Here is an 11958-nt window from a genome sequence, read left to right as displayed (position 1 = left end):
GGAGTTTAAATTCAACACTTGACAATTTCATTGTTCAAATACACCCAGAATCTGCAGCACGGAGCCACAGCACACGTTTTGCTATAAATATTCCAGATTATTCCCAGCAGGTAGTGTGGTGAGGACATAAGTGGCATTATGTGGGATTTTAGAAGTTAACCCAGTCTCTTTAGTTTCTCTGATGGCCTGAGCACATTTAAAAAAAAAAAAAAAAGAAATGGATATTTTCCCAGAGCCATTTACAAGTTTCATCGTCATTCGCCTTCAGACAGCAAAACCCTCGTTCAACTGTGTGGGTTTTAATTACACGAGCTATTTCAGATCTAAATCTGCCTGACTTTTGGAATTTGTTCACGCAGTAAAAATGTCGCTCTCTGTCTGTAATAAAGTAAATATCTCGCATTTGTAGAAAATCTTAGAACTCTTAGAAAATGTATTGTGACGCCTCATCGAGTTGACAATGAAAGTGGCCCGATGTATTCGTTTTCCACTATATCTGATGTGATCTGTTCTTCTGCACCACCGAGATTATCGTCCGCCTCGATACGTTAGCGTTCGCACGAATCTGCATGTGTAACGGGTATAAATGTCGCGTTCTAACCGTCGTCCTCCACAGACGATGTAAACACAAGATAAGACTCTACGAGGAGAGAAGACAGGAATGCTCAGGCTGACTCCCGCACAACACACCTCCCGACGACAGCTCCAGAACCGGGAAACAAAGTGCATATTCGATACATCGTTGAGGCCACCGATATTATCTGAAGGGGCTGTCACTCACGCCGAGAGATAGATCGGATACGAAAGCAAAAGCACTACTCTTTGACTGAACTTTAAAGCACTTTGTCCACACTCGGAGAAAACAAGGTACACGGCGTCCGCCCCCCCCCCCCCCCCCCGCGCCCCCCCCCCCCCCCAGGGGGAAGCAACTGTGCACCTCGTTTTTTTGTTTTTTTTCTCCAAAAACACCTAGTTTAATACGAGCCGACAACTAAAAAGAGAAATCCATATAAGTTCAATTGGAAAGGAACAAAACAAAATTAAACCATTTATAATCGTCTCATCTCACAGAGAAATCTAGCACTTGATTGCACATTCACGTTTACACCTCTAATGAACATGGCCACTTCAATAAATGACATTGGAGGCAAGCGAGTAAGCTATACATTCGAAGTCATTGTGTTTGTAGGCTGAGGTGTGTGTTTGTCTCTGCTGCTTACATGTGGCTGTGACTCTGCTCGTGGCTCCACAGACTGAAGGCCGTCTTAAAGGTCCGGTGGCAGAGTTTGCACATGTACTGCCTCTTGAACATGAGGGCGGAGAGTGACGGCGCGTGGTAAAAGAGCGAGTCCGATTCCTGAGGGCCGCCAGGATTATTCTCCACGCTGTTGGACCGTGACACGGGGCTGTGGTCGCCGGCCGGCCCCTCCAGTTCCGGCCTGGTCGGCTTGTTCTGAGACGAGCTGCAGGGCTCTGGGCTGCTGGACTCCTCCACCACCGGGCTGACGACTGGCGCCGCCTGGGCGGGTTTGAGAACGGAGGCCAGAGGCGGCGAGGGCCGCTCCGGGGTCAGGGGGCGGAGTGGAGGGGAGGGGGAAAGAGGCAAGGGGTGCCTGTCGATCTCTTTGGCTTCAGGTTCATTCGCGATTGGCATGTGGGACTGGAAGTGACTCCAAAGGCGGAAGTTGGTCCTGAAGGCTTTGTTGCAGATGTGACAGATGAAGGGCTTGATGTGGCATAGCAGCTCCTGGTGGCGCTCCAGGTCTTTGCGAGAGCTGAAGAGACTCCCACACTTCTCGCATGGCCACACGCCGGCCTCCTCAGGCACGGCTTTCGCAGCATCTGCACTGTCCCTCTCGCTCACGGCCTCCTCCATTGGCTCCTCCTTCACCACCAGCTTGCCGTGATGAGCCATGCTCAGGTCCTCAGGCACGTAGGAAGAGGAGTCCTCGGAATCGTACATGGGCGGCCCCGAGGAGTCGCTGTAGCTGACGTTCTCCCTGGAGCTCCCCGGCGCCGGAGGTTCGTTGTCGTACTGCTCCTCCTTGAGGATCTCGGAGGCCTCACCGTCACTCTCTTGGTGCCTTGGGTGAGTCTGGTCTTTAACAGTCATCATGTTGTGGTTGTGGACCTCCACCTGGTGGCGCCATATGCTGAAGGAGGATTTGAAGGTGCGCATGCATTCCAGGCATGTGAGTTTCTTGTATTTGCAGTGGGCCTCGTGGTCCTTCTTGACGACGGGGCTGGAGAAGCGGAGGCCGCAGTACGGGCACACGGTGGCGTGTCGGCAGCCCCGCTCGTGGTCACCCTGTTCCAAGAGGGACGAGAGCTTCACGTTACAAAGCCTGCAGGAGTACACGTCGGAGTCGGGACTCTTCTGTTGATTCATGTCATCCTGCTCTTGCTCCTGCTCTTGGTCCTGCGCCTGGTCCTGGTAGAACAGGCTCTCTTCTGCAATGCCCTGCTCAGCTTTCTCTGCAGGGTGTGTCTTTAAATGCTGCCTGTACTGAGACTGGAAAACAAACACTTTCCTACAGTACGGACATATAAAACTGGGCCTTGTTCTCTTTTTGGTGAAAGCAGGAGACTGCAGGCCCTGCTTGTTCCTCTTCAGCTTCCAGAGCAGAGCTTTCTTTATTTCTCTCTCCCGCACGATGTCGATCAACTTCTTTTGAAATTTCTCATCCAGCACGGTGGTGCTGGAGGAGGCCGGGTTTTGCACCACGCCATGCTGAGTCTGGTAGTGTGTCCACACTTTGAAGTTGGTATGGAAGCGCTTGTGGCAGATGTCGCAAGCGTACGGCTTTTCTGGGTTGTGATACATGTTTACGTGACGGTGCAATCCGGCACTGGAGCGGAAAACCTTCAGACAGTTCCAGCATTTGAAGATCTTGTTCGGCGGCGGCTCCGTGCCGTTATCGCTCGAGTCGCCGCCGGCCTGCTGAAGTCCCGCGTCTGACATTTCGACTGCATGTTCTTTAAAAAAATTGCTCTTCTTGAAGGGATACCTCCTGTTGTCCGGCCTGTCTTTCCTTTTCAATGAAGGGTTAACTTCCACGCTGGGAACATGATCGAAATTTTCTTGGAAGTCTCTGAAGTTGACCGGCAACGCGTCTCCGACCGTGATTCGAATAATGTCCATGGGGTCGGCGAGGGGGCTGCTGGGCTCGGCTTTCACACTGAAGTGCTTTTCTACCTGAGTTTCTTCATCATACCTGTTAGGGTACTTCGACCTGAGAACCAGGGGAGATGTTCTTGTGGAATTGCCGTTGTGGGCGGTCGTTTCTGGCACGGCTGCTTTTGATGCCATTTTAACAACTGACTGTTCTCTGTTTTGCAGCTCCTTGAGCTCCAGAGTGGGCGAGAAGACCGGAATGGGGCTGTCCATGGACAGCGATCTTCGGAGAAGGCTTTTGATGAGCGGACCGCTCCTGTCGATGGTCTGGCTGGGCTCGCTGGCCTGACCCGGGAAGGGCACTTTGGTATGGTAGCTGGGCTCCTGCTCCTCGTTCTCCTCTTTCATGTCCTGCCTGATGTCGCACTGCCTGCTGATGTGTGGCACTTCGGCGTCGCTGAAAGACACCGACGAGGTCAGCTGGGGCCGGACAGACATGATGTGAGATGGGTCGCCTTTCAAGATCGATGCGTATGGATAGGTGGATTTCCTTTCGGGAGGTTGGCTCTGTTCAGGAGATTCCCCGCTGCGTTCGGATTTCCTGACTGATTCACACGAGTTGTGTTCCGACGGCGGCTCGGCTGAGTGTCGAGCGGGGCGGGAAGACGACGGCCTCTCTGATGTTTTCCTCTGATTGGAGCGGGAGGAGTGGGCCGTGTCATTTCGAACTCGACACACAATAACGCTTTTTGTCTGGACGTCGTTCTCATCCCCCTCAGAGAAGGAAAGTCTTTTTCGAGACACGCAGTAGGAAGCGTGAGGCCTCGTTGACACTATGTTGGTGAGGAAAGGGATTCCAAGGCTGTAGCCGAGCTCTTGAATGGCTGCCAGGCTGCTTTTGTCCACAAAGAGTGAGGAGGAGTAAATGTAATTCAAAACTATCTCGAAGGCGTCGGGCTCGCAGAAGTCCAGGTTCACAACTTTCAGCGAGTCCGTGTCCATCTGTGTGAAGAGGGACTGGAAATACTCACTGCTGGCAGCCAACACACTCCTGTGGGCCTTGTACTTTTGGTCGGCCACAACTAGAACTACGTCGCACATTTGTCCCCGCAGCCTCTGCTCATTGAGAACGCCCAGCACTGAGAGGGCGTGGGAGGGGTTACTGTAATGCACCAGACTCTCCATGGCTGAAAGACAAAACAAGACAATTCTGTTAAACCAATTATTCTGTTTATCTAACAGAGAAGCAACAGTTGGTTTGTAAGAGCACAATAACCTGCACATCGACTAACACGGTCACAAGCATGACCCAGTAAATGTTAATAATTATGGTTTCAACATGGAAAGCAGTGATTATTTTTAAGACAATTAAACAAAAAGTCTGTTGAAATAAATTCAGATAAAATGTTGTAAACGGGGCCTTCTAAGTGAAAATGTTATCCTCAGTGGGCCGGACCGGTAAAAATGTGCCATAATAACCTTTGAATCTAAATTTTTAAATTCTTCTTTGCTGAGGTGCAGACTATATTGATGCAAAAGTCTATTTTATTTCTTCAAATAATCAAACAATAACAAGACAATCTCAACATAACTGTTCTCAATTTTAATGAGACCTTCTGGTGCAAAATACAGTGACTTGTAAAGATGCATTATGCATGTTTGTACAAACTCACCCTGACTGCATGGCTCTGAGGCTGGTTTGACAGCAACTACTTTGCCATTGTCCATTACTTTCTTTCTTACTCTCATGAAACTTGTGAAAATGTCAAGGAAAACATAGATTTTTTTTTTTTCTTCAACAATTTGTTGGTGGTTTGCTGGGCCTGATTGGAGCCTCTTGCAGACCAGTTTTGACCCACTGGCTTTATGTTTAACACCTCTGATTTAAAGATACATATCTTTTCACTATTTACTTGAATTCTATAGGTGGTTTGACAAATCTTAGGTTAAAAGTTTTTTGAATAAATATAAACGTCTTATTAGTCCTTATTTGTGGATCTGAAATACTAAAAAGGTCACTGTAACAGTGCTGCATATACTGTGTATGCAGGAGGGTTTAAAAAAAATGCAATATTACATATCAATTCCCTAAAACTTTATATAGATTCTGATTTACCTCCACAGATAATTTTTCACTAGTCAGCCTTGTTAGTAGCTGTGTGCAGAGTGGCTCAACTTCCTGTTTCACTGACATGTTTTCTGTAAGAAAGTCTGAGGCAGGGTTACAACACTGCCACCTAGGGGCGAGAGGGGGTAGCACCTTTATTTTTCTTTGATAAGAGTTTCTTTATTTGTGTGTGTTATGATCATACAAGTGGCACAAAGCGTGATACTGTTGGAGATCTTGTGTTCTTGCAGTTTGACGGAGACTGAAATGAAAAGCAAGTACAGTATGTGCACAGAAAAAAAACCTCATTTGTTCACGTTACATTGTGATATTGGATTTGATTCCGTACACTGGCTGTTGTTGATGATAAATCCTGAGATTTGCTTTTGTGGCAGTGGCTCCTTGTAAAACTACAAATCTGCCGTAAATGGGCTTAATGGGCATTAAATCATGTTTGAAGGTATGAAAACGCAGCTCTGTAAAGCCACTCTCACTAATAACCGCTGGTGCAGGAAGTCCTCCAACGTGCACCTTTGAATTTAAGGCTTTTCACTCCTCTTACTGACATCATAGGAAGAATCTGTTTCTACAAAGCCATATGTATGAAAATAGTCCAGACAGGCCATAAATTCAATAAGGTTAGATATTTTATATATATATATATATATATATTAGACTTTTGTCTCTGATAAGTAAATGACCTCTGCAGTTGGAGCATTCTTCAAAACTTTCATCTTAATTTTTCATCAGATTATTGAGTTCAGATTACTTGTGTGTGGGTATTTTTTTAATGCTATATAAACAAAATGAAACCTGATTTTCCTGAAAGACTATTTTAGAAATCCTTAACTTACTGATTACAGTCATCCATCTTCATTCTTCCTCCTCAAAACACATCTCTATCATCAAATTATTGCTTTTTCTAGTCAGAAATTATTGGATATCAGATTAGGAAACATAAATGGAATGAAAGAAATCCTGAAATGGATCTTATTATCGAAAAGATCTTAACGTCTACTTTCCACTGATCTCACTTCAAAAGACATTTCAGAGGCTTTGAAGCTCTCGGAGGCTTTGAACAGGTGAAACTAATACAGCTCAGCTTTAGCTATGTATACTAAATACACACCAGCAGCATTCAGTATCAGGACCGTGGTGGATTCAGTGGGAACATAGCCTTCCTTTTGATGTTTTAATTTTCTAATCTTTTTATGAGGTTTTATTCTGCATGGAGCAACGCCATACAAGAATGTCTGTCTGGGATTAATAAAGAATTTCTATTTGATTCTGTCGAAACACAGGTATCACTGCATACAACTGTTGAACACTGCATTCAAGTCGACAGCAAACTGATCAACAAGCATGGGAAGGTTTATTTTGACATAATTCAATCGTTTTAAATTAATTTAGATGTGTTTGACATAAATGTTGCTTTTATCAGTCATATTTCAAAACATCACATGATTTCCTTTTTGTTTTAAACCTTTTGACACAAACCCCCCCCCCCCCCCACACAAAGCTATTTTATGAGTAAGGATAACTGACAAAACAATGACAGTATAGTTTTCCTTATTTTTTGTGAGCACATTATTCCGAGATAATGATAAGATGAATATTTTAGTGAAGTTTCAATTTTAGGCCCCGTTTACGCAACGTTTTCAAGCGGAAATGCAAAACGTTTGTTGTGTTTTGGGTGTTTGTTTACATGACAACGGTGCTCAGAATCACTGAAAACCCTCCGTGGAAACGGATGAAAACACAATGTTCTGGAAAAGTCTGGGTTCAGCCTCTGCGTAGACGGCGGAAACCACCCATGCGCACCAAGGCCGTGGTAAATTGTTCTTCTGCACATGCTCAGACAATAACAACGATGTTTGCCTCCAGAGTGTCATGACTCTCAGTCCATATCCTCCAGGGACTTGGTGGTTTTATAGTTGACAGTCGCCACAATAACAATCCAACTTGGTCGTCTGTCCAGACGAATGTCCATGGGCTCCCATTGTCAATGTTTACAGCTTATTGTTCTCTGTGTGCATGTGTGAGGTTTTAAACAGCACCCACTAGTGACCCAATATGAAAACTACACCATTTCCTGTGTTTCTTCCGTTTCCATGTGACGACATCATTTTCAAAACATTGCTGTGTAAAACTTTTCTGAAATGGTCTGAGGATACAAGTTTAGGCCAAGGGTGTCGAATATAGCTAGATACAGATCAGGTTCACCTGGAGTGGAATGGACCGGTAAAATAACCTTTAAATTTAAACTTAAATGTTTTTTCTGTGTTGTTGGCACAGAGTATCTGTAATGAAAAACCAAATAATTTCTATGTAAAATGATCCCAGTCTCAACATAAATTGGATTGGAGCGTCTTGCAGCTGGTTAATGTTTGACATCCCTGGTTTAGGCTTTGTGACACACTGATGACTCATTTTCTAAATCACCCATGGGAATCTAAATAACTAGGAAAGCGACCAACAAGAGAAACAACGGTAATTCCAATACAGAAAGAAACATGCTTGTTTTTAATTGTCTCAGAATTTAATGTAAATCGTATCGAGGGTGTTTACTGTGAAAGCTGTGGCCGGATGGATTTAGTCCACATTTACACTGAACGTTCAGAGGCAGAAGCTTCATTCATTCATCAGAACCTAAACATGAGTGAGTGAAAACAGGTGAGAATACAGAGGGAGGGGGGGGACGTTCCTCCAGGGCGGAGGGGAGGGGGAGCTCCGCGGGGCTTTAGGGCATTAGATCATCCCTGAGACGTGGCTCAATCCCCTGGACTGACAACTTCTGCTGCCCGCGCTCACACGCGGCAGCAGCAGCCGGAGCTGGAGGAGCGGCGGCGGGCGGAGGAGGAGCCAGCCGCGGCCGGAGGAGTCCAGGCCGCGGCCGCTCCGCCGTCCACAGCGGGGGGAAAAACCATGAGGGGAAAAGTTAAGCGCGTTTCAATGGACGTAACCCCGGAATGACAACACAGCCGCCGCGGTGGACTGAAACGAGCCCGCTTCCCCCGCTGGAAGTCTGTTTACGTCCCCAACCCCGCCGCCGCCAGCTCCTGCCGGCCTGACGCGGCACAGCGGCCGCGGAACCGGTCGGAGCTGGCCGGGTTTTAACGGTGGCTCTAACCGCCTGGCCGAGTTACGTCAGGGAGGAAAAGGGGGGGGTGGGGGTGGTGGGGTGAGAAAGCTGCTTGTCCTCAACAGCACTCTCACCAACTCTGCCCCGGGCCCCCCCGCGGCCCCCCACCCGGCCGGTGGAGCTTCAAGTTCGGTAGCGGAGCCGCACTTACCCTGCCCGTCGTGACTCGGCTCTGCTCTCCGCGTGGCCGCCGGGACTTTTTTCCCCCCTCACTGTTGTGTCGCTTTCTGCGCGCTGCTCGTGATTCCATCCATCTTGAATTTGACGTCATCCCACACCAAAGATGAAGTCATCGCAAAGAACGCTCGTCACGTGCACCGCGCGCTGATTGGCTGGTTGAGTGGCGGAGGCGGGACCAAGGTTGAGGCTAATTTAAAGGGACAGGCCATATTTTTTTTTTTTTTCATTCAGCAGTTGAAGACGTAATTCATTACAAAAAGACAAAGACAGCCAGAAGAAGACACCTAAAGCAATTATCCAGATATTGATAATTTACCTGACTTGTACCTATATAATTTTTTGATTGCTGGTCAACCATACCCCACATTTACACACCCGTGGGTATTTACAAAAACAGATATTTCCCCCTCTATGTTTGCAAAAATAGCATTGTTCACACCATATCATTAACATTTTTTTTTTTGCAAAAATCTTGTTAATTGCTATTGTGAGCATGCCAAACCTCTAGGTGGCAGTGTAACTAGAAGCATAAAGCCATCCTAACCAATCAGAATCCTGGAAGAAAAACCCACAATAAATACACAGTAGCGATGATCACAACATTCTGAAGTTCTCTCGCCATTCTTCCAGGAGAACTGGTGAAATGTCATAGTTTTTTTGCCAGAGAGCCTTTCGTCCAGTCACCAACGTTCTTGTCATAATATCAATATAGGGTTTGTCGTACCCTAATTTCCAGACAATTGAGCGCACCTGAATATAAGTGGCACCCACCAAATAAAATTCTTTTTTTTTTTAAATGTTTGGAATTACGTGATGAACGTGAACACATCACCCATGTATTAGCAGCATGAAACTGGTAACTGTAAAAAAACATAAAATGTACGTTGCCTGTCTGAATAGTTCAATAGAAATGATTTGCCTTGTCTTAGTTATATACATATAACTATATAACTATATGTATAACTATATATATATATATATATATATATATATAACTATATATATATATAAATATATATATATATATATATATAACTATATAACTATATATATATATAACTATATATATATATATATAACTATATATATATATAACTATATATAACTATATATATATATATAACTATATATATATATAACTATATATATATATATATATATATATATAACTATAACTATAACTATAACTATATATATATACATACATACATACATACATACATACATACATACATACATACATACATACATACATACATACATACACACACACACACATATATATATATATATAACTATTCAGACACACAACGTACATTTTATGTTTTTGGCAAACCATGATATGACACAAAATACAAAAAGTTAAATATCTATTTCCATTAATGTGCCTTTATCTTTATATACACAAAAACAGAGAGAGAGCGAGAGAAGGAGAGAGAAATGAAAAACACACACATTCACACTCAGTATCAGGAGATTTTGGGTCAGCAAATAACCTCATGCATTTTTCTGGATTTTGGGAGGAAACCACATCACAGATGCAAAAAAAAAACAACCTTCAAAGTTAAGCTGCTACAGCGGTTTCTAGAATAACCTCATGTTTTTAATATAATAAAGGAAATACCTGAACACTTATTTACTTATTTACTCTTCAACAAGAGAAACCCCCTTTATTTTTTCCTATGCATACACATAACTGCTGTGTCTGCATTAATATCAACATCCACTCTTTTCTGCAGACTCAGTGCCTCCTCAAACATAAGAAAAACAAGTATAACCCTAAGAATTACCTTACATCTACTCAATTTACTTACCTCTTAACCTTATCTTAGTTTAAATATACCTTTCTCATAAATTTGACAAATTTTCCTGATGCAGATTTCTATTACTATTTCATCCCCATAATGTGACTTAAATGTGCCTAAACCCACCAACCTTTACCAAACCTTAACATGAGGGCATCCTGAAATCTAATCCGGTTGGTAAATGTTTGAGAAGCCTCACCTCTGGCACATTTGAATGTGATAAATCTGTTGCCATGACGCTCTGTCGAAAGCATGCATGTTGTAACCTGCAGGGCAGTGGACTCTAAGGCCAGGGAACCATGAATACCTGCCATTACAGGTACAGCTGAGGAAAATCGGGCTACAACTGTGTATTTTTAAAGACACCACATGAAACAAGGCTTCGTTATTGACATATTCAGGCTGTGAAACATCTGACCCTGCGTTATCATCGAACAAAAGAAACACATTGACGTTTCTGCTTATTTTCCAAAATGCAAATGAATAAAGAAACTAAAAAAAAAGACATATTAAAAAAAATTATAATAGTTCCAAACCATGTCTTATTTAGACTTCGGACATCAAAGTTCTGGCTTTAGATTGCTGAGATCTAACACGCTCTTCAAAGCACTCAGTGGAGACGCTTGTCCACGGCCTTTCACCTACCAAGCTTCAATACGTGGATCTATGCTGCAGATGAAAGGGGCTGCGCTGTGGTGGCTGTAGTGGCTCGCACTCTCAGATCGGTTCCTGTAACGTTGAACTGGAGGAAAACTGTGACGCATGTAAAACCATCACATTACAAAGTAATTCACTCACCTTAACACACACATCTGTCAAAGCAAATCAAATTCAGTGTCAAAATTTACATTTAAAGCCTCAAAAGTTTTTAAAAATGAGACCTGCAGGTAGTTTTTAGATGTGCAGGAAAAATATTTGCTGTTTGTTTGGGAGGGAAGTAGATTTCATCTACCGATTTTGATCTTTTTATCGGATCTTTAAAACTATAAATGCATTTCAACAACACAAGAGGTTGTCCAAAGTGGGTTTAACAGCAAAGATGTGATATACATGTGACTACCCCCCCCAGCCACAGTGAAAATAATTAGGTCCCTTCTGAAACAGAGTCACAATAGCACAGCGGTAGATTTGTGTCATTACTGGCATCCAGTGGGGATTTGTTGTTAGGTGTATTCGTCCTGCAGGCCTCTTCCTGGGTCGCCATGTGAGCAACATGGTAACAGTCTCATGATCCAGTATAGGAGCGGACCTGCTCGTCTTCATCAAAAACTCCAAGTGTGCAGTAAGCTCAGCTGACTGTGTCTGCCTTCATCCACTTCAGTGCGTCAGCATGCACCCAGTCATTACGGCTTGATGAGTGAAGGCAGTTTAATCGGGCCTGTGTTCACACCTCATTACTACAGAGGGAGGATGTTATAGGAACCACGCATGAGCAGATAGGAAACACAGCAGAGAGCATGCAGCAAGATCTGGCCTGTGTATCGGCGGCCATGAAATCTGAGCAACCAGACAACAACTTATCTCCCACAGCAAAATCCTCCCACTGCTCCTCCACATAACGAGAATAAAGACATGTGGGGAAATGGCAGGGAAGTTCTCACTCCTCCAT

The 11958-nt window shown here is 44.3% G+C and overlaps 1 protein-coding gene across 1 annotated transcript; it reads right to left on the bottom strand.

Moving 5' to 3' along the window:
* Positions 1 to 962: 962 nt before the first annotated feature.
* zbtb21 (zinc finger and BTB domain containing 21) lies at positions 963 to 8643 on the bottom strand. Its single transcript, XM_080482479.1, has 2 exons — positions 8516 to 8643; positions 963 to 4302 (listed from the first exon to the last, which is right to left on the bottom strand). Exon 2 carries the CDS (start codon positions 4298 to 4300, stop codon positions 1217 to 1219), a length of 3084 nt encoding a protein of 1027 aa, XP_080338605.1. The 5' UTR covers positions 4301 to 4302; positions 8516 to 8643; the 3' UTR covers positions 963 to 1216.
* Positions 8644 to 11958: the final 3315 nt, after the last annotated feature.

This window comes from Lipophrys pholis (genome assembly GCF_963383615.2).
Source record: "Lipophrys pholis genome assembly, chromosome: 16".
In the NCBI taxonomy this organism is placed as follows: domain Eukaryota; kingdom Metazoa; phylum Chordata; class Actinopteri; order Blenniiformes; family Blenniidae; genus Lipophrys; species Lipophrys pholis.
The sequence above is the reverse complement of the archived record's forward strand: the minus strand, read 5'-3'. Positions and strand labels throughout refer to the sequence as shown.

Bases quoted from the DNA above. Each gene is read 5' to 3' on its own strand.
- zbtb21 (XM_080482479.1), bottom strand. From the start codon at position 4,300: ATGGAGAGTCTGGTGCATTACAGTAACCCCTCCCACGCCCTCTCAGTG.